At 42.4% G+C, this 23930-nt stretch overlaps 1 protein-coding gene across 1 annotated transcript in view; it reads left to right on the forward strand.

Moving 5' to 3' along the window:
• ARHGAP40 (Rho GTPase activating protein 40) overlaps nucleotides 1–23930 on the forward strand; it is a 44584-nt gene that overhangs the window by 13754 nt on the left and 6900 nt on the right. Inside the window, exons 2-7 of the mRNA XM_018562604.1 lie at nucleotides 11979–12148; nucleotides 14889–15192; nucleotides 18528–18627; nucleotides 20359–20524; nucleotides 21317–21408; nucleotides 23533–23610. Coding sequence (XP_018418106.1) covers nucleotides 11979–12148; nucleotides 14889–15192; nucleotides 18528–18627; nucleotides 20359–20524; nucleotides 21317–21408; nucleotides 23533–23610 — 910 coding nt within the window. The remainder of the gene's footprint in view (nucleotides 1–11978; nucleotides 12149–14888; nucleotides 15193–18527; nucleotides 18628–20358; nucleotides 20525–21316; nucleotides 21409–23532; nucleotides 23611–23930) is intronic.

Raw genomic sequence — 23930 nt, forward strand, 5'->3', positions numbered from 1 at the left:
TTATCGTACGATAATCGTATGCGATCGGGTTTTCGTACTATAATCGAGCAGTGTGAACGGAGCATGTTCGAAAACCAGCCGGGAATCGTACGATTCTTGGCTGGTTAGAACGGTGCTCGGAAGATAAATGCTGAACGGGCCGGTGTGCGCACGCGCACACTGCCCGTTCAGCATTGCGGTCATCGGAAGCCCGCCCCTCAGGAGGGCGGGCTTGCGATGATCGAGAGTGCGATCTGCCTGTCCAAGATAGGCAGATCGTACGTTTTTTTAATCCCTTTACAACCATCGCAAGACTAAAGTCTTGCGATGGTTGTAGAGTGTATGGCCACCTTTAGGGTAGCTCCACTCTAGGGCTGCAACAACTAATCAATATAATCAATACCAATTAGTTGATTCACTCCCGGGTGCCGACACCACTGCAATTCTGCCCAGCTGCACTCCTCCCCGCTGCAGTCTGTCACCTCCGATCCCCGTTGCTCTCCCCTGCCTGTATTGGCAGAAGCAGCAGGCATCGCAGGGGACAGGGACCCGCTGTCAGGCACCAGGGCCGCTCTGAGAGAGAGATGCCAGAGAAGGGGGTGGGTCAGGACACAGTGCGGCGCTGCTAAACAGGTCAGAGAGGCTTAGAGGGAGTGGGTGTGTGCAATAGCTAGTCTTCTATTGGCTATTGCAATAGCCAATAGCAGGCTGGCTATTGCACCCGTCCACTGCCTGCTGTCAATCAGCAGAAGAGGACCTGAAGGAGGCACATGGCACATGTAGTCCCCAGGGAACAATGTAATTGATCAGTCGGCAAAGGCAGAGAGCGCAGGAAGTTATTCGCTCACAAGGTTTCCAGCAAGATTAACAGTATTTTTCTGAACTTCTCAATAGGATACAATACAAGGCATTCAATTATAAATTTAAAGCCAATGTCCAGACAAAACTATCCTTGCAGTCTGGCTACACCTGCACTGCAAGGGTTAAGTGCTCATTTATGCCTAGGCAACAGAAAAAAAAGCTATTTGATTTATCTGAACCTTGTGCCACCCTTGTGTGTGAGTAAGCTGTGCGTGTCTCCACAAACACACAAGCACAGCAAGGCAAGCCACTCTCTTCTCCCTCCTTCCTTCTCCCTTCTGCAATTTAGTAGATGGATAGTTGCTGAAGACTGTGCTCCCCCTTGTGATCTTGTTCTGAAAAGGAAGTTTGGGGAAACCCAGCTGAGAGAGTTGGAGCCAACTGTTTGGATACATGATGACTGTAATTGCTTGGGCAAGAATTTTAAAGAAACACTTTGCTGGGTAATTTTATATTTCTTTGATGTGGATTCATTATTAAAAAAAAGTTTAAGAGCTTAAAGGAGAACTATGAGGCGAGTGATTTCCACTCATCCTCATAGTTAGAGCTGATCTGTGACAAAGAAGCTGTCACAGGTCAGCTCTATCCATTGGGTAGTGAGCAGAAACATGCCACCCATCCGCTCACTTCCCCATCGTCTCCCTGCAGTCTGGAGAAACGAATGGGGGAGGGGCGGGCACAGCTGGCTTTGCCTCTAAGTAGGCAGAGCCAGCTGTCACTCAAGCAGCTGGGTGAATCCACACAGTATTGTCAGGATCCGTCCTGGCTGAGGTGCTCTCAGTATATCGTGGATAATAACACCGCTATGTACTGAGCTTTGGGTCATGGGAGGAGGTTAGTATATGTCCTCCCGTTACCCTAAAGAGAACTACAGGGAAAAACACTTACCCCATAGTTCTCTTTTAATACTCCTTTGAAGTTCCCCTGACCCCTGCCTCAGTTGTAAGGACTGCTGTTAGAATGAACTTAAAACCATAATAGTCTTCCTTTAGTCATGCAATCTGTGCCTAAGTGGCCTATTAGAACTCCAAAAACATCCAGTGATGAACACCTTTGTCTTCTAACACTTAAATAGTCTTTGTTGCTATGTTCTTTTACAGTAGGATCCATGTTACTTATTCCTTTTTGCGTCACACATTGTGCTCGTCTTTGACATTTCTAAGAGATTGAGAGTTCTCAAGACTTTACCTATTCACCCTGAAGTATCTTGTATAGTAACACGTTTTTCTTTTGTTAGGTTAAACAAATAGACCTTAGCCTTTTTAAAAAAAAATTGCAGTAGCAAAGAAAAATGACAAATCCCCCTTTTGTTGTAGGCACTTTGTTGTAGAGCTTTTCTTATGGATGTCCGTAAAATGTAGTTTTTCATTTAGACTGAGAACATGTTGTTATGTGTTGTTTGTATACTACAGGTTTACTGTTCGTTTACATGACCATTACAAAGTACCTTAGTTATTTTTGGTCTGACTGTATAGATCGGTTAATAAGTAATACGTTTATTTATCAGGAAAGTAACCAGGTTAAGGCCTTTTTCACACAGTCTGATCAGGAGGGGATCCGTACATGGATCCCTCCTGAGCGGAGAAGTACGAATGGGATGTTGCCGCTGTTACATCTGTGTCCATCCAGTTTTTTCCTCCATGTTGCAATGGCGGAAAGAACTAAAACTGGTGGACCCCGTATCAGTTTATGGGGAGTGAGCCCAGCAAAACCAATCTCTGATCTATTTCCGGGTCTGGCCGTAGTTGGGGGTAACTGGGTATAAATGGACGGGTGTCTGTTTACACTCGGCTGCCCATAGACTAGCATTGGACATCTCAACGGGTCTGCTTTAAAACAGGTGGACCAGATCGGACCGCCTGTGTGAAAGGGGCCTAAATGTTTATCTAAATGCTTATGGAATAAATATTTGTTTTATATACCATGATTTTTTTAAATAGTTTTTTTTTTACCAAAATTTTTTTTTTAAACCATAAAATCTGACTTTAGGCACTTCCCATAGAAGGGTGACAACGCTGTCTTTCTTTGTCATGCATGCAGCGTTGCCTACCTATGCCATGTGCTCCCACTGCAGGCCCCTGTTTCCTGTGAGCTTGCTCCAGCCTCCATGACGCATGTGATTTGCTTTAGAAATAACGTACACCCGCAGCTTTGATGCAGGGGCAGAAAGAGGAAATAGAGCTTCTGAACCAAGCAATGCACAGGGATTTTAAAAGGATTAAATATAAGCTTGAAAAAAAAAAACCCCACAGGCATAAAGTCCTCAACTCTCTGTTAATTATGTGAAACCTTTTTTTATACAGAAGGTTTAATTACACTTTAAAGCATTTAAAAAGATTTGAATGAAAATTTATGTTTTAGGGTTACCTAAAAAAAAATTCCTGCCCGACACATATGCTTCTTCCACGTGAATTTAAAAAAGGTTTACCTTGCTGGAACCCCCCTCCCTCTGGCATGTAGGCATGCCAAACGCATTGCCCAAAATGGATAGGTTGCAGAACCGGTATGTCAGGTTTAGCATTGGTCTAAACAGAAGCCAAGGAGAGACTAAAACACTTTTTTTTTTTTTAAGTTGGAACTTTAGTATACGGAAAGGCAGAAGCTGAAAAAATGCAATGGGGTAAAACCGTCGACCTTATTAGATGTGTACAACATTTTGGAATGGATTCTGTATTATCTACCTGCCCAAGATGTACCCTCTGACCTTCGTACCTGCACAATTTTTGTATGAATTCTAATAGTACCAGGATGACACTGCCGTGCGTGAACTATACTAATCAGATGGAAGTTACCTCCTTTTCTCTTTTAACTCGGATACCAAGACCTCAAGTTTTACTGTCTAGGCACTTGTTCCCTTTATCATGCAGGTAATTATTCAATTCTCCTTCTTATTTGTTTCCCCCTCTGATCAACTGTTCTGCTTTCTAGTCATAGCTCGAAATTATTTGTAATTGTCAAACTAGGAGCATAGGACCGGCGTGGTTTTTTGGTGCCAAAAACAGATGTTTCAATATGTTTCTAGGAGTTAAGTAAGACAGTCTGGAACTAATTTAGATAAAATAATCTGCGCTCTTGGAAAGATAAGGCTAAAAAGTTAAAATACTAATCCTAAAGCTGCTATGAATTGGTAAAATATGATGTGCAAGTGATAACACAGCGCTAAAGGTGGATTCCGTAAGAAAGTAGGTGTAAAATATAAATTAATATATTGCCTTGTTCTGGAGGTATGTATATATATATCCACCGAACTGGGGGACTAGTTACCTCCTCAAGGTGTATATATGTGTATATACATATAAGTGAATAACGTCCCAATGAAAAAAATATCAAAAACAACTATGTATAAATCAAGTGATAACAAGGTGTCTAAACCTCATTTGTGTTGATAAATCTGAGCATAAACTTCTACGTGGATACAATGCAACACAATGTGAAAAAAATGTTAACAATAAAATTATCTCATAAGTGAATGGTAAAGAAGTGACAAAATTCCTGTTTAATTTCCTGATAAATTTTTGGATGTCAATATAGGTGTTGAACTTGTTGAGATTGTGTATTGGGGCAAATTTTAAACCTAAGTTGAGTACCCTTTCCTCAGCTGTAGTAAGGGTAACAGAGCTCAGATTAAAGATGCCCTGTCCTACCACATTTTGTTGTTTCTGAAGCCGAATTCTCCTCCCCCCTCTGCACCCCCTCCTCTGTATCTTGGGTTTCTGAAACCCTCCCTTTGGTCCATGGGTGGATTTCTCCAACCCCTTCCCCTTAAAGTTCCCCAATCTGCTCCTTGTCTCCCCATGAACTCTGCTGGGCCTGTGGGGTTTCTGTTCCCCCAGTAGGGAACTAGTTTGTTTATTCATGGCAAGTGATTGATTGAACGCTAAATCCTCCTTGGTACAGACAACATCTTTCCTTTTCCCCTCTTTGTTCCAGTTTTATAAATCTTCCCTTGTGCCAGAGGGGATTGGACTTTATCAAATTTTTTTTAGATGTCTGCTAGAGCTGTTTTAGGGGAAGAGGGAAGTGGACCATATCTGTGTATCAGCTGCTATATGCTCTGTTTCTAGTGCAGCTTTCAAAACAGCCAAAAATAGTAGATGCGGGTAGTTGTTGGCGTCAAGAAATGTTTGAGTGACAGTCATTCGTGAAGATTAAAATCTGTGTAATGTAGGGGGATTGGAGGTGGCAGAAGTGGGTTTAAGGACAGTACTTTACAACTTGTTTAGTGGAAATTACCAGTTGCTACCTGTGCCTTAGGAGAAGACGAAGAGAAGGTTGACGGTGGTAAGTGAACTCATTTCTATTTCTTTAACTGCCGGATCAGAGAGGTGCACCATGTTTGAACCCATAATTATGTGTTAAAGTTGCAATATGCAGACCAGCTCATGTGCAGACTAGACTATTTTTGTGGCCATATGGAATGGTTGCGTCTTTTCCTGGCACATACAGTATGCACTAAACATTTTGTTTGACCAGCACGGTTGGTGTAGTGCAGGGATGTCCAAACTGCTGCCCTCCAGCTGTTTTGGAACTACGAATCCCATGAGGCTTTGCAAGATTCTCACAGACAACTCCCGGAGAGAGGTGCTTCATGGGATTTGTAGTTTCACCACAGCTGGAGGGCCGCAGTTTGGACATCCCTGGTGTAGTGGGATGAAGCCCACATCTGTGTATATATGCTGACTTCTTATGGCCACTGCTGTTTACCTGATCTAGAAGTTTAGCAGAGATGGCAAAAATACTTTCTTGGTCAGGCTTGGTCATACTGATGCAAGGCCAAAATAGTTGAACATTGAGCCACTGGAGTCTGGTGAGACACAATGATCCTCACGTGTTGGAAAAGAGGGTCAAGGAACATATTCTCTGACAGGGCTGGAGAGGTCGCAGCAGTGCAAGTATCCAATTAATTTAAAAAAATACAATAGAGTAGAGTCTATGGCTTTTTTCTTCAAGTAATATCTGGATCTTTTTAAATACATGTCATTTTTTTTAGATTGGACTGCCTAGCCTCGGGATTCTCAAATTGTCCACCTTTTGTACTGAAACATGGTGTGTATAGTGCATTCAGGGAAGGGAAGCAAGTGCTAATGGTGGAAAGGGGAGACCAAAGCTAATGAATTAAAAGGACGTGGGAGCTGATGGAAGGAGTGCAGGAATTATAGATAAAAGAAAGCAGGCATAGAATTCATTGGGATCTTCTTTGGAGGGGATGCAGGACAGGCGGGCCAAGTGTAAAGGTGAGAGTGGTATGAATGGGGGCTTTTAATGGGTTTCTTGAAAGGGAAAAGTTAAATCGAAATATGTAAGTGAAATTATTCTTACTAAATTATTTTATTTTGCATAGATTAGCTGGATTTTGGTAGTTATGTCAGTTTGTGAAGGTTACTGCACAGGTTACCATTTTTAAAGTACCTTCTGGCTATCATTGAAATGGGACTTGGACTATATGAAAGTATAGTGTTAATGGTGCTTACAAAAGTCTAATGACGTGTATACTCTTGTGGCATGCGACAAACAAATCACAGCTTCCATTCTCACGCTAACTCGCCACCCAGAGTGTGTCCCAGGTGTAGGTACTGAGCACGTCTCTGCTCCAATACTTAACATCCCATACAATAACTGCACTTCATGGGTCTTCACCGAATGTACAGCTTTCATTTGATGATAACAGTCTTACTAGCGGGTGCTATATGCAGTGTTCTGAGACTGTGACTGTTATTGGGGAATAACAGTTTTACGTTCGTGAAAGACACATGTTGTGCAGTTATTTTATGGGCCCCCATGTATACCCTGCACATTAAATAAGACTGCAGACTAGGCTAGCACTGGATACAGCTTCAGTCCGGCCAGAATTGCAGTTTTTTTTTACATTGTCTCTCGGGCAGCTGACCGCCGCACTGCACTTGAATAGTTCATAGCTTTTACATTAGCTTAGGTCTAATGTACAGGTAACTTATAGCAGGCTATACAAGCAGGCCATGCGTTCTTTTAATTTCCGATCTACTGGACCCTTCATAAACTTTAGTCTGCATCATTTCTGAACATTCAGAAACAATTCCAAACTTTCAGAATATACTGCAACAGTATTTTTATTTAACAAAACATTTAACAAGGGAAGGAGCATTCTTCCCACTGACCACCAAGGGAAGGCGCATTCTTCCCACTGACCAACAAGGGAAGGAGCATTCTTCTCACTGACCACCAAGGGAAGGAGCATTCTTCCCACTGACCACCAAGGGAAGGAGCATTCTTCCCACTGACCAACAAGGGAAGGAGCATTCTTCTCACTGACCACCAAGGGAAGGAACATTCCTTCCACTGACTACCAATGTAAGGAGCATTCTTCCACTGACCACCAATGTAAGGAGCTTTCTTTACAATAATCACCATAATATAAGCAGCATTCTTTCTATTGACCACAAATGTAAGGGGAGCATTCTTCCCACTGACTATTGTTTTAATAGATTAGGGAAGATTGGAAATTCTTTCAAAGTGTTTATAGCCACTGGGTACGTTCACCCTGTCTGTTTGTCCTGGTGACCACGGTCATTGAGATAAAAAGTGATAGGAAATCTAATATTTGGATTGTTACTAGAACAAGAGGTAGGGGAAATGTACCAACGCAGACACTTGTTTTGGTGCGCTTACTGTTAGACACTTCCTATTTCTCTCCAGGAGAGGATGCAAAGGGAATTCTCAGCAACAGCACACAAACCGCAAAAATATAATAAATAAAATGATGTACTCTATATGAATAATACATATAAGTTTCAGCTATACATACACTTAAACCCTTTTAGTTCTGTATTTAATTAACAATCCTATTCATCAATTTTTTCAGTCCTGTCTCACAACCATGAACTCTGCTATGTCTAAATTCTACTTTGTAGTTAGTGAAATTGTAATTCGCAGGGTTGGACAAATTGATATGAAATTCAGGAGCCAGTGTGTCCAATCCGGGAACCAGCAATGATTTTTTAGGAGCCATCTTCATTGACCACAACTAGAGACAACCTCAAAATATAGGCACCTGCTGTAATTTTTAGGGGAATTGGCTACCTGTCTCCTGGGATTTGTCCAGCCCCGGTGCTTGGAAATATCAGAATTTATGGCAGTAGTACATGACTGACCAAAAATCTAGGAATCACTGCTGTAAAGGATTGTATGTATGGACAAAGCTGGTTTCTACTCTGCCAGGATAGAACAATCCCACCATAAATGCAATTGCTGTCTAAAGCTTAATTTTATTTACTCCAGTTCTGCTGGTTCTTGATCATGATGCATTGTGATCAAGACTCCACAGAATCAAAATGCATTGTTTCTGACCATCCTTGTGGGCTATTAAGGTGACCATGTCATATAAAGTAGTTTTTAAATGACAAGGTCACCTTAAAAGCATACAAGAACTACCCAGTGCCTTAAAAACCATGAATCATACTTCTTGTCCCATTGCCTCTCCTGCCAACCTTCACTTTCTTTCTTCTGTCAACAAATCTTCAGCATCCGACACTTCTGGGTGTGTCAGATTCCAGATTCCTGATCCCTTGCTATGGTGTTTTTCGTCAGCCCCTTCCGTAGTGACGTAGGGTTAGGCAAGAAAAACCAAAGAGCACAGATGGGGACCAGGCATCTGACAAACCCGGACTTATCGTATGCAGAAGATTCTTTAGGCAGTGGTCACTCTTTTTAACAGAATACCACTGGGGTGTTTACTATGTTTTGGAAGTGGCAGGGTCACTTTAATGAAACCCATAAAATAAAAATGTAATTTGCTACGTTTCGGGGCACACAGATTGTGCAACTCTGAATATCCATGAGTGGATATGACATGAATGGGTGAGCTGATCTGTTCATTGTGTTTCCCCTGATCTTTCTCCAGGGATTTCCCCAGTGGCATCACTCGTGCGATAACATGTGGTTTCCTATTGTTATAGAGGATGCACATTCTACTTCATTTAGTCATATGTGAAGTTTACATGATTATTTGCTGCAATGAGCTGGTGGAAGTGACCACAGCTTTTTAATCGGCTTTAGAAAAAAAAAAGATCACAAGCAGAACAAGCTAAACAACGTGGGTGACAGGCATTGTATAATATACCCTTTTGTCTACATTCCATTAGAGACCATTTTACAAGGTATATGTGAAGAAGTGACATACGTATACTGTAGTTGCTTAGTATACCTTTATGTGTATTTTGTGTTTTTAGTGCTTTGAGACATGATAAAGATGACAGACTGATACATTTAGCATTAAACTGTATTGCTGACCATCTAATCTAGGGGTCGGAACTTTGGCCATCTAGCTGTGCTTTATCTACAAATCCCAACATGCCTCTGCCTCTGGGAGTCATGTCTGTAATTATCAGTCTTGCAATGCCTAATGGGACTTGTAGTTTCACAACAGATGGAGGACCAGAGTTGCCCACCCCTGATCTAATGGAAAACTAACAGCCCTCAACCTGGGGGTCCCAGCATAACGTTATATACATTACCTGTTGTTGCCAGCTATAGTTCATTACAGTATGATACATGTATGAATGGTTCTGTGCTTTCTTTGGCCTTTACGCTGTCCATTCCAGTTCTTTTGATGACCATTTATAGCTGGAACTGAGCAAAACAAATAAAGACCCCCTGAGCACTCCCAGGTTCATCAACATTCACATCCACAACAAAGACTCTAGAGCAGCCATTCACAACCAGAATCCCTTAGAACCCTAGGGTTCCTCCAAAGGAATTTCTTGAGCTGTGGCTGATTGACCCCCTGTTTTATTGTGCCTGCATAGTTCTGGGGCAAGCGCCACTTGGTAGAGCCAACTGCATGACACCATGATATTTTTAGCTGTCTGTAAGGGTGGCATTCTGACCACCACTGTAAGGAGGAATTTTTTCCACTGGTCACCAATGTATGGGGCATTTTTCCAATTAATTTGTTTTAGCAGGGGTTCCCAGAGACCTGTACGTTTTATTTAAGGGTTCCTCTGGAACAAAAAGCTTGAGAAAGGCTGCTCTAGATTCCGTTTTTTGGGTGGATGCTAATAGTTTACCAACACCTGTTATGTGTTTACATTAGAGGCCTTTTAGCCTGCCAAGATTCTGTTCTCATAGAAAAACCAAAGCCTTTGTTGTAAACATTGAGAATTTAATTTCTTCACAATGCTTATAGATACAGAGGTAAATAAGGGTTTGCTTTAAAGTGCATTTACTGCTTGTTCTGAATATGTAAATGCTTTAGTATGCATGATCTGGGCACAGGTTTACTTTAAAGCCTGTCCTGCTGCTTAACCCCAACAATCTCCCCTCTGTTAGTAAAACTGTTACCTGAACAATCTTCTGCATCTGCTCTTATTGGTATATCGGATGCCTGGTCCCCCTCTGTGTGCTGTGTTTTCATCTTCTGGCCTCTATGTAACTACAGTGTCTTAGGAAACGGGGGGGGGGGGGGCGGGGCGTGGGTCTACCGATTGAACCACAGCACCCATGCAGAAGATTCTTCATGCAGTAGTATCTCTTTAATACAGGAGAGATTGGTGGCACGAGCAGCAGGAAAGACAATATTTAGTCTTCTCTTCCATGCTACTGTTTTCTTTTTAATTTTAGTTAGGTGACAGGGTGACTCTTTAATGTTGAAATTCAGGCAAACAGTTGAATGTTTAATTCTGTCCAGACACTTTTGTGATTCATACACCTCAGATACCACAGCCAGGAGGGTGGCACTGCTTCCTCTTTTATAGTCAAGGAATACTCTGGTGTCAGCTTCCTCTGGCTGCTTGGACACTGAGGCAATGGCATCGTAAGTTATAATACATTGATAAGTTATCAGCTCTGCTCCATCCTCCTGTCAGCACATTCCCTGTAAATGCACCAAAAGTGCAGTTATGCTTGAAATTCATATCTGCCTGGAGTTATTTATTAGTGGTATTTTTATAAAGCACCGTCATTTTACATAGAACTTTATATACTATTTATTCACTGCTTCAAATCCCAAAACAGTTTTTTTGTGCCCCATAGATGAGTTTGTCATCATACAATGAAATGTGCCTGTGGTCACTTTAGGAGCCCTAGTCACATTTTTACATTGCAGTAATGTGTGCCAGATTGCGCTAATGGGTCAGCCCCGGTGACACATATTTTGAATGGCCTCCCAATATACCAATATAGGCTACCCACTTCAATACACCACACAGTGCAGTATTTCACTGGTGTGATCCAACTAAAAAAATATCGAATTATTGAATGTTTGGATTGATATGTGTGACTATCTGACGTTTAAGGGTCAGTGGGCATGGAGCGCTGGACCACAACCTTTCTCTAGTTGAAGAGGAGGAATATTTGGGCCTGATAGCTCGGTTCTGGCAGCTCCTTTTAGGAAGCAGAAAACCCTGCAGAATTCAAAATCCATGTGACTGAAGACTAAAAAGGAGCACCAGGTAACCATTTCAAGAGTCCAAAAAAAACTTGTGAAGCCAATAAAGGTTTTTTAGACTCTTGAGATGATTAGCTGGCGCTCTTTTATTGAGTCTTCATTCACATTGACGTTTACCATTTGGCTGACTAAAACAAAGCTAGATTGCCTTTGCATTAGTTTTCTGTGTAAAGAGGGCTTTGTAAAGAGGTTACAGATAAGTATTGCATCAGTAAAGTCTGATTTTTTTTTTTTTTTTTATATGGTTTCAACATAAGTTGTTTAATTTCAAGACTTAACTTGCACCACAGAGTTTTACCAGTTAAACTCTACTCCTTTTGGCAATTGTACAGAAGCATATGATAGCAAATTTTTCCCATAAAGTCATACGCGTTAACATTCATATATTTCCTATTCTTCTGTGCTGAGGTGTGCATCCAGAATAATGCAAATTTCATATTGCCAACTCAAAAATGATATGCACTTTGCATAATTCCATCTTGAATTATTATTATTTACAGGTATTTTTATAGCACCGACAATTTCCGTAGCGCTTTACGCAGTGCACATTCACATCAGTCCCTGCCCTCGAGCTTACAATCTAAGGTTCCTACCTCACATGCATGCATACATACAGGTCCAATTTAGACAGGAGCCAATTAACCTTCTAGCATGTTTTTGAATACCGCCCAATGTCTTTGCTCCTTATTAATCCTTCATGTGTCCTTGACTCCCACAGTCTGCGGTCTTGCCCTTGCAAAATGAATCCACCTCAAGCCAACGCAAGCTCCAGGAAAAACTCTGAGCCTCTTTCCATGAATGATTTTTGGCTAGAGGTGGAGAACATCAAGCAGATGCAAGGATCTGATGGAGAGGAGAGCAGCTCTTCCGAACCCAGCACCCCAGAAGGTACAGGATATTATTGATGACTTACCTCTACACTTCTCGATCAATAGAGGGATTCATGATAGCACTATTATTCTCCATTGCTGCATATGTTAAGAGTCCCTGGGTACTGCGTAGATGGCCCATGTTCATCATAAATCCAAAGTGATTTCATATGCTCATGTATTTTACACTGTATAACATACAAGTCTTTGTTTTTAAAGTGTGCTGTATGTCAAGTAAAAAGTTTTTGTCTTTTTTATTTTTTGTCTGAATCAGGTAAGGTTAAAGCCTTGCCAGGTTGTCTTTGCTCTCCTGGGCTCCGTTAGAAATATTTTCAATCACTTCTTGTCCTCCTGACAACAGTTCTGCCATTTGAGGAAGGGAAGGTATATCCTAAATGGGAACACGGACAGAAATAAAGATATGGATATTTGAAGTGGAAAGAAAGTACTAGACCCCTGTGGTTATTCTCTTGGTGTTTCTTATTCAATAATAGTTAAAGAAGAACTCCAGGCAAATAAACTTATCCTTGCAGTGGGGATACCCGCACTGCAAGGGTTAAGTGCTTGTTTTTGTCTAGCAAGCAGATTTACTTACCTGATACTATCAGTGCTTACCTCTCTCCCCCTCCACACCCGCTTAGGAATGTCCCTCAGCGTCTTCACGTCTAATGCAAGTTAGTGGACCTGCATGAGATGTGATGATGTCAGCGGTCCTTAGACCTCTGTAGCCCAGGGAAAAAGAGGCTGTGGGGACCAGTCTAGCAGCCCGAAGGGAGTCGGCATCAGGTAAATCTGCTAGGTAATGCCCACATGTTTCTAAAGCCGGGTATACATGGTACGAATTATGGCTGGTTCCTCATGAACCAGCCAGAATTTGCACGGTAGGTGCCACTGTCGACACCCTTCCGCCTGGCATTCCTTGACCTGCTGATCGAAAGAGCCGCCCAAACGGAACTGGCAGCCAATCGGCTTCTAGATTCATTCGGGTATACTGACAGCAGCCAGCTTAAGCCTTTATGTTTGGAAGAACTGAAATCCAGTGAATAAAAGGGGCAGGCCAGGGACATCCAGGCTAGGAAGGAAAGAGCTTGCTGCAGCTTCTAATGTACATTGGGGGAGGGGGGGATTGATCAAAATCTGGAGCATATTTGCACTGCAACCAATCAGCTTTTCTGTCTCATTTTCAAATCTTACCTGAGCGAACTGAAAAAATAAGCTGATTGGTTGCCATGGGCAACTGCTCCAGATTCTGCATGCTCCAGTTTTGATAAATTCCCCCAATTGTGAGAAGCTCACAGTGTGCAGTGAAATCAGAGAGAGCAATTGCAGTGCAAGAGAGGATCCTGATACATTCAGACACAGCAAGACAACTATGAAAGACTAAAGGGAAGGCTGGACTTCAGCTTTATTATGTAGAATTCAGCTTTGAAGGAAACCTGTAAGTAGTGAATGATTTTGGTTGCCATTGCTAAACTCTGCATGGCGATCCAATGGTCTCAGTATTTTCAGGGGTCACTGACCGGGAATGAGAATGTAGATTAGGACATCGGTCATCTGTGTGATTGTACTTGCTACAAGTGTGTTCTAGGTCAGAGATTTCGTACATTGAAGGAGTTTACATTGGTTGGGCAGTGATGTTCATTGGAATGGGTTGAAATCCTATAAGCAATAACAAATGCCCCCAATGCCTTCAGGATCAGCTTGATGTAAAGAAGGTTTTAATGTGTGTTAATGTTTGTTTCTATGCACAGTTTGTAATGATATATGTCCAGTCATTACCACAAATATTGGCACCCCTGTATTTCTGTCAGATAATGCACCACGTTGCACAGAAAACTGTTGCAATTACACATTTTTTGGCATTCTAATGTTTATTTATTTTGTTTGCATTGGTATTACACAAAAAAGTTGAGAACAAAAAAGCCAAATCTGACACATTCCATGCAAAACTCCAAAAATGGACTGGACAAAATTATTGGCACCCTCAATTAATATTTAGTAGCACAGCCCTTGGATAAAATAACTGAAATCAATGGCTTCCTGTAATAGTCAATTAGTTTCTTACACTTCTCTACATGAATTTTGGACCACGCTTCTTTCATCAACTGCTCCCAGGTCTCTCAGATTGGAAGGGTTCCTTTTCTCAGCTGCTGTTTTGAGATCTCTCCACAGGAGCTCTATGGGATTTAGATCTGGACTCCTTGCTGGCCAGCCCAGTACTCTCCAGCGCTTTGTCTGAAACCATTTCTGGGTGCTTTTTGACGTGTGCTTTGGGTCATTATCCTGCTATAAGACCCATGACCTCTGACGGAGACCCAACTTTCTGACACTGGGCCCTACATTGCACTCCAGAATTCTTTGCTAGTCTTCAGATTTCATAATGCCATGCGCACAGTCAAGACATCCAGTGCCTGAAGCAGCAAAGCAACCCCAAAACATCAGTAAACCTCCACCATGTTTGACTGTAGGGACTGTATTTATTTATTTAGTTATTTATTTAAAGGCCTCATTTCTTTTTCTGAAAACATGGCTTTGGCTTTACCAAAAAGCTGCCATTTTGTGTCATACCAATACAAACAAAAGAGATAAGCATGAGAACGCCGAAACATTTGTAATTGCAACAATTTTCTGCGCAAAGTGGTGCATCATCTGACAGGAATGCAGGGGTGCCAATATTTTTGGCCACGGCTGTAGGTGATGGTTTAAACTTTAACACTGCTTCTGGTCCTGTGAATTGACTTGTTCATTTTTCTTATTAGAGGGAGAGGCAGAAGCTGACTGGCTGCAGGACACCGGTCTCTCTCCTCTCATCGGTGGCCCCAGTCCCACAGAAGGCAACGTGCTAATTTTATCGACTCTCACCCGAACGCAGACTGCGGCTGTACAGCGACGTGTGGACAGTTACAGTCGCTCTCTTCGGAAACGTTGCAAGCAGCCAGCACGAGATGTCCGGGAAGTGTTCTCTGCGGTAAGCACTACCAACTCTTGCTGGGGCAGCACCAATCTGGGAAATATTTTGAGGGGACTTCATCAAAACTGTAGCAGTCAAAAACTGGAGCCGATGTGCATGGCAACCAATCAGCTTCTCTCTTCCGTTTGTTCAATGAAGGTTTGAAAATGAACGATAGAAGCTGATTGGTTGCCATGAGCAACTGCTCCAGATTCCATCTGTTTGTTTTGATAAATTCTCCTCTCTGAGTTTGAAAGTGACAAAAATTAAAAAAGTTATACTCACCTGAAGCTCCGCTGCAGTGATGGAATGTCCCACAGCGTTTTCACGTCCTATACACCATATAGGACGTGATGACTCGCAGGACCTTAGACTGCTGGAGCGAAGGGGGAGCGAGGCTGAAGGGACCTATCTAACAACTAGCCGGCTGTGATGTTCAGGTGAGTATAACCATTTTTACTTTTGTCCCTAGGTGAAAACAAGCACTTAACCCTTGCAGTGCAGGGGTAGCCCGACCGCAAGGGTTGAGAATAATTGTGCCCAGAGTTCTTCTTTAATGTAATATGTAATGTAGTATTGCATTATGGCCGCTAGATGGAGCTGAGGAGCAGAGAAAATAAATACTTATTATTCATGCTCCTCAGCTGCATTTTTTCACACACATTTTCTTCAGGTCTACGGTTTTGCTTTAATACAGGTGGCTAATAGGTCAGTCCATCAAAAACACATATTTCAGTTATAAATGGATGGTGGATCACTGGCTCACCCACTGGTTTCCTCTGTCTCTGAGAAAGACACACTGAGACCTCTGCTTTGTGTCATATAAATGTAAAATAAATTAGACATCCAAGTAGGTAAAGGTGTAAAATGGCCAGGCTGGATGGGTGAACCTGGGTACTCATTATCCTTAAAAAAAACCTCAAACAGGACAATGTCTTGGAAGAGAGAGAGTCGGATGAACAGAGTAAAACAGAAGAGAACAGAAGCAGCCCCAGGCACACTCCACAACGTAAGTCCACAGTTTTGTTTATATTTACTTTGGTACATGTGGTGGTAAAAACTGGAACACAATTCTACATCATGCTCATTATTTGCTTTCTATAAAATACATTGGGAAAATATTTCTGGATCATTCTTTATTTTATATGTAGGACTATTGCAGTGACTGCAGCGCAAACTAATGCATTGGGTGTCAACGAGCCCTTATTTATAATATCACAAGACATGGCTAATGCTGGGCACACACCTTACAACCATCGCAAGACTTTCGTCTTGCGATGGTTGTATAAGGTAATTAAAAAAACGTACGATCTGCCTATCTTCAAAAGGCAGATCGTACTTGCGATGATCGCAAGCCCGCCCCTCTGAGGGGCGGGCTACCGATGACCGCAATGCAAAACGGACATTGTGCGCTTTTAGCAAAAACCGGCCCGTGCGGCTTTTACCTTGTGAACATGCCACACACCCGCCGACAATCGTACGATGCTCGGCGGGTTTTTGAACATGTTCATAAGATAAAAGTTGTGCGTCCTTACAGTAGGAGAGGTTGCACGCCTTCCACACACCTTGAGATAATCGTACGATCGCGGGATTTCCCACGATTATCATACGATTATCGCAAGGTGTGTGGGCACCTTTTAGCCAGTTCAGCTCTCGCACCTGTACACCCCTAAGGCCCCTTTCAGTTCCTATCTGCAGGAGATCCATGCACAGATTCCCTGCTGATCGGAACAGATGTCACCGATGTGATATCTGCATTTGTCCAGTTTTATTCCTCCATCTTGCGATGGAAGACAAAACTGTAATTACCGGACCCCATATTTGTCTATATGGAAAAACTGACAGAAGGCCCGTGTGAAAGCGGCCTTATGGACCAGACCAATTCTTACATTTCAGCAATGGCTGTATTGAATCAGCAATAACTTTCTCATTAATTTCGATAACAAAGTAACACGTATATAGTTTTTTTTTTCCACTACAAACTAAGCTTTATCTTCACAATATTGTCTTAAAAAATTATTTTCATTTATATACAATCTGTAGACAAAAGATGAAACCAAACAAAAGGAGATGCCATTTTTTTTCTATTTTGACCAGTGTTCATTTTAAAACGAATGATCCTGTCGATTAAAAAAAAATGAACACTTCATATATAGAATATCTCTGTTCTATAATAACATGAACATGCTTGCTTCCATTTTCAAAGCGTAGTGAAGTTATTTACAAATAGAGTAAAGGCTTTTTTTTATTTATTTGCTGTTTGCGAAATATGTCCCTAAAAATGTATGGACCAAGCAAATGAAAATGAAGAACGATTTTAAATATAAATTTGTATTTATTTTTTTTAGTTTCCAGCAAAAATACTAGCAGGGGAGCAATGTTTGGTAGGGTTGATTTAGAGTTAAAGATGATTTCTGTGGGAAAATGATTTAACCCTTGCAGTGAGTCTACCCCAGCATTGCGAGGGTTACCTGCTCCTGTGTGTCTAGGGAGGAAAATGAAAATGATACCCACTTGATCCTCCTAGCTAACTTGCTCCAACCGGTCCCTGGAGCCTCTCTCCCCCTCCACTGCAGCAGTATAAGGTCCCATAAATCATCACATTCTATACACGGTGGCCGGCTCTGAGGCTCAGGTGAGTATAACTTTATTATTTTCCTCCCTAGACCAAAATGAGCAGTTAATAATAGTTTTCTGCTTTAACGAAGGCCTCATGGACATGGGCAGAAAAAAAACGCTGCCTCTGAACACAGCTCTCTATTGGCCAGGTTGTTGCCTCAGGTGACATCTCTCTGGATTATGGGGGAGAAGGGGGGGGGCAGCAGGCAGAGTGGCATGGCTGCTCTGTTGTACAATGTTTACAACAGCCTGCCACCCTCATTCTGGTCAGATCTTCCAAGGTTGCTAAGAGCTGGGTGGGGAGATGTGTAATGGCCATACACATCTCCTTGCACAGCTCTTAGCAACCTTGGAAGATCTGGCTGGCGTCCTTGCTAGGTGCTGGCAACCAGTGACATCACTGGTTGCCAGGAGCTGAGTGGGACTCTCGGGCCGGTCTCCCACCCAGCTCCTGGCAGCCAGCGATGTCATTGGTTGCCAGGAGCTGAGCAGGGAGATACCATTAGGCGTGACATTGGCCACAGCTGGGCATGGAGATGATGCAGAGGCCCCACTCATCTTCCCGAACCCACCCCCTGTATCAGGTACAAAGGTGCACTGTTCCCCCCGCTAGGGACATCCCTGTATACTTACATTGGAGCAGCTCAGCACAACTGTCACAAGAGGCAGCAAGATTTGCTATAGCTTGGCACCTGTTTCTGACAGTATCCTGCTTGATAAACCTCCTCAGTGTATTACAGCCATGCATCTGATTCACGTAACTGAAAAATAACAATTCATTTTTTTTTTTTTTAACAGCTACTCACAGTCTACTCAATAGGCGCTCCAGTGCATCTAATGTTTTTGATACAGAAGTGGCATATTCAGAACAAGCAGCAGACGGACAAAATGAGGATTGCAAAACACAATGTAAACCAGAAAAACTACCTGTAAGATCCATGTTCTGTTTCATCAAAAAACTTGAAAATACAAGGCTAAACTTGTATGGGTTTGCTTAAACTGTACCTGTGGGCAGAATGTAGCTAGTAAGGTGCCACATATACTGACTATTCCAGGAATATGAAGTGCTTCCAGGAATTTCTGCATTTCCTCCCCCCTCCCCCTACACACACACACACACACACACACGATTACCTTGGGAGCCCTAAAACCTGAGTTTCTTTCTTATGCAAATAGGTTTAAGCCAATATAGGCTTTGGACTCTGGCTCATGCCCTTTTATATTTCCTGTACTTCACTATTGCTTAGCTGGGCTGTCTTTTTTTTTTCCATAACACGGTGTCTCTGGGTTTTAAGTTCCCAGTTATCTCTAGAAGAAAGTTGGGTTAAAGGCCCCTGGATGTGTGCTGGACACTTAAGTTGGCCAAACAGGTAAAGAAATCACTCAATTCCATCATAAACGCTAAACAGTGTGTATGGACAAATCCCCTTGCTGTCAGATTGCACGAGCCACAGCTGTCGGAATGCATGAACAGTGCCCAAATTGGCCCAATATAGCAATTCTCTGGCAGTTCACAAATTTGTATTCTGTGTATTTAGCTGCTTGCCGAGCGTTTAGCCTGATGGCTTATGCAGTGCTTGTGGAAATGAACTGTACCTTTCCTGCAAGCTTGTAACTTTAGAATCGCCCAGAGCTTGCTGCAGTTATAATTATAGTCCACAGTTATATGGCGTGCTGCAGTTGGGGATACATAGGGTCCATTTACACTATGCGTTGCATTAACACAGCCCATTAATAACAGTTTGAAGTAGGACTATAATTTCCCATTAAAAACAATGTGCTGCAGAGCTTACTTTTCTCTTCGTCCCCCCTGTAAAGTCCCACAAATAACTGTTGAGTCTGCCGATGAAGTCTACCCAATGCAGCTTCCTCTGATTGTGTGAAAACAATGCTGCACTGGTCTTGAATTCAGAGCGTAGTTGCCACTCTCATATAAGCTAAGCCTGCTTGCACTACAGTGGGATGAAACAATGTTGCACAGGGCATGGCTTTCAGTATTGTCACTGCTGATTAACAAGCCTGTATCGTATCTTGTCAATCAGCACCTGGCCACATCTAGTCCTGCCCACTACTTTCTGGATTGACAGCACACTCTCTGTTGCTGAAACCCTCCCACTGTGAGTGGCAGTGTCTGAGAGGGGGAGTGTTGGAGACACAAATGAAGGAGGATTTGGTTTAGTCAGGCAAGGTAAAGGAAGTTTTTGTTTGGGTTTTTTTGTAGGGCCTGTGCATCACATAGTAACTAGATTTTGTACTTGGGTAGACTGTCATACAGGAACCTTTAATAAATACAATATGTATTTATTATAAAAGCAACATCTGCTTGTTCAGCAATGCAACATACTACAAGGCACACTATGTTGTTGTGCTCTGTACTGCAGGTGTGTTGGCACTTGCTATATAAGTGCATTGGGATGGCATCCTAAATAAATAGAACACCAATGCACATAGTGTCATGGATTAGCATGCATTGCGTTCCAGTGTGTTAGTACAACGCATAAGTGTGAGCGGGCCCTAAGGTGTGGGGACATAGTAGTTAGAAAAGGTAACCTGCATTATCTTTCATGATTTTGTAATGTTTTCATCTACATGAGCTGTGTATTATGGCTGTTTAGCTAACTGAGTACTGATGATATTATTGATGTTCTTTGTTTACACAGCGTTTTCATATTCAAAAGGGACGACTTGGCATGACAAGGGTTTCAGACCTGTCTTCACCTGACATGAAGCAGGTGCCCACGCTGGCACTTATAGAGCTGACCGCTCTATGTGATGTCCTAGAAATAGACCTGAAAAGGAACAAAGCCATCAAGCGTAAAGCTTCTGGTAGGAACCTACTTTGTCATCATTCTGATAGGGGGGAAACGTTAGGCTGTTGGGTCCACTTTATTTACATATTTTAAACTTTTATTTGCTATACTTTTTCTACTTTTATGTAAAATGTTTGTTACAAAAAAACATCTAACACAGGTAGCACCCTTTAAAGAGGACACACAGCAGACTTTACTTTCAGACACTCTGTCCCTGATTGAAATTTAGGCTGACCTAGTGTATTTGACACCCAGAGCAGATAATTTTTTAACACCGCTTTCTAATCTGTAGTACAGCAGGATTGTTTTTAGTTATGGGATTTAAATTAATACTTCTAAAAAGAAACAGACTGCATCAAACAGCAATTTGTTAGTGGTATGCACTGTGTGGGGTGATAGTAGAGAAGCGTCCCATTGAATTGGTGAACAGTGGAGACAGACCAGGAGAAGGGGCCTCTTTCACTAGTGTTTAGAAGAGAAGAGCCCCCTTGAACTGGCGGTCAGTGGAGAAGGGCCACCTTAAACTGGTCATAAAAGGAGAAGTCCCTCCTTGCACTGGCAGTCAGTGGAAAAGAGCCCTGTTGAACTGGCAGTCAGTGAAGAAGGGCCCACTTACACTGGGGGCCAGTGGAGAAGGGCCCCCTTTCACTGGTGATCAGAGGAGATCTGATCTGACCTAGTTTGCTTGTCCTCAGTGCATTCTTTCATTCTGGGCCTCTGCTTTTCTCTCGTTTGTATATCTTTGTTGTCTTTTGGGTATTTTATACCCGGGCCCTTATATTTTATTTGTTTACTTTTCCCATGTTAGAAAGCAAACTCTTTGGGGTACCGCTTACCAGTTTGCTGGAACATGATCGCAGAGTGATTTCCAATACGCAGGTCCCACTTATCCTTCAGGCGGTGAGTTCAAAGTCCTCTCCATATTTGCAGTTATAACCGTGTATAACATAGCATAGAAAGGCTAATAGGAATATAATAATAGAAATGGCACTACTTTAAGCAGTTTCCACTAGCTTTATATTCCGTGTGATTGGAGGAAGACCCACCACCGACAGATTCTGTTTTAGAAACAGTTGACGATAAGTTACCAATGATACGTTTAGTCTTTTTTTTTTTTTTGCAAACGAATGGTTAAGTGGGTAAAATTGGCTTGAATTTGCCTGAAAATTGCTTTGCATTTGGCCAGCATAAATCTAGATATCAAAAAGTAGGGAATAGTTCAAACACAGCAGTTTTTTTTAATTTTCTTTTTTTGCTATCTGTGTCCTGTTTAGAAGATTTCCCATCACTTCCTGTCCCAGAGACACAAATTTGAATTCAAATTTGACTCCAAAGTGAGGAGAATCTCCTCTTAGAATGTTGTTTTTGAGACAAGTCTTTGTTGGAAGATTTACCCTTACCTCTTGTTCCAATAATAATACATTTATGGATTTTTCCCTCACTTCCTGTCCCGATGAAAATGGTTAGCAGGATAAATCTCCCCAGTAGGAACCCAGCAATAAAACCTGACAGAGATTCAAACTCTTCCCCACAATTTCCCGCTCTATATAAGAAGAAAATTGGCTTTAGATATATGTAAAAATAAATCAGTTGCCACCCAAATTAATTTACACTAGTATTACTGATGCCCAATTTTGTTGCAAAATGTATTTATCACCTGTGAATTCTAGGGCTTGGTATTTGAAATCAATTGCAGTATCTCCATGCATGGCAGCAGAGGAATGTCTGTGACCTGTGTGTGCAATAAAGCCCTGGAAGATGGAACAGAGAAGTCACAGACACACCCCCATCCCTCATCTACAGCAACCTTACATTTAGGGCTTGTTCACACCATGTCCGGACCAGAACAGTTTGTGCACGGACCAAAAAAGCATCCCAATGTATCCCTATGGTATTTCTGGGCTCTGTTCACACCCGCGCAGTCCGTTCGGGTCCAGACAAAAAGAAAATACTGCCTGTCTCATCTTCTCTGGTCTGTATAGTATAAATGCATCAAAACGCATGCAAACACACTAGACTGCACCTGAAAGCCCATTTTAGGCTTGCAATAAAAAAACTGCCCTGGAAAGCACCAGAGCGCGGCAAAAACGCACTTCACTGCGTTTGCAGATCTGGTCCAGACATGGTGTGATCATAGCCTTACGGTCGGTACACTGCTGTGCATTGTGCATGTGCTCTGTATTATGTTGTGATGTATGCATCATAGTACTTGTTCATTTTTTTTTCTTTTTAAACTTTAAGGCCTCATTCACACGAGAAAGGGCCGGCACATACAGCTCTGTGCTGCGTGTACGGCCGTATAGGGCCGCTCCCGGGAAGGACAGATGCTGCGTGTGATTAGTACGCAGCCCCTGTCTTACTCTATGGGACTACGCGGCCGTACGCCGCCCTACTCGTACGCTGACAGGATGGATCCTGCCTGCGTCCGAGCCGGGACACCCGCACCCATACGGACATGCACTTGGGGTGAGCGTACGGCTGCGTAGTCCCATAGAGAAGGACGGGGGCTGCATACTGATCAGACGCAGCACCTGTCCTTCCCAGGAGCTGCCCGATACGGCCGTGCACGCAGCATGGAGCTGTACGTGCCGGCCGTTTCTCGTGTGAATGAGGCCAGTTTATTTACCTCTATGCACAACAGCAGATTGCAACATGCTGATGTGCGTTGCAATGTGTTTTCGTGTGTGTGTTGTTGCATACAAATATAACATGCCTACATTTTCCCTCAATGCACACCAATGCACTAGTTTACTGTGAATAGACAGCAATCTGTTTTTGCTTGTCCTTGCATTGGGCCTGCGTTGATCATCTGAGATAACATGGGGGTGACCTTTTCCAAAAAGAAACCTAAAAAACTGCTTTACCTGGCATTTTCTGGATTGCTGCAGTTCAGCTTTAAGAACAGGAAATGTGCACACCACAAATAATTAATTGGTTAATGATGGCACTAAATGGAGCAGTTGCTTATATTTGATGTTAACAGAACCTGAGACTTTTTGTTTTGTTTTTTTTACTTTTCTGCAGATTCTCACGTGTTTGGAAAAGAAGGGAATAGATGTTCAGGGTATTTTAAGGATATCTGGCTCACAGGCTCGGATTAAGGTAACGTCATAGAAATGGACGTTGTTTTATTTATTTGCCTCTGTTCACTCGCAGAATTTCTGACTGGCTCCTTTGATCAGCTGATCGAGGGATGCCGGCCTGAAAGGGTGCCGACAGCAGCACCCACTATGCTAATTTTGTCCGGTTCATCAATAGTAAAATGTATACTGTGTGTTGTACCTTTTAACATAACAAGTAGTCAGGAGCACCAGTAATGTTTTTGTACACTTTAAAGATGGGACTGGTACCATCAAAGATAAAACTTCTTTGTCATGTGTTTGTTGAATCATTTTCTGTCTTTATTATAACCTTCTGAATTG

This window comes from Nanorana parkeri, unplaced genomic scaffold (assembly GCF_000935625.1).
Source record: "Nanorana parkeri isolate BGI_ZX_2015 unplaced genomic scaffold, ASM93562v1 scaffold587, whole genome shotgun sequence".
In the NCBI taxonomy this organism is placed as follows: domain Eukaryota; kingdom Metazoa; phylum Chordata; class Amphibia; order Anura; family Dicroglossidae; genus Nanorana; species Nanorana parkeri.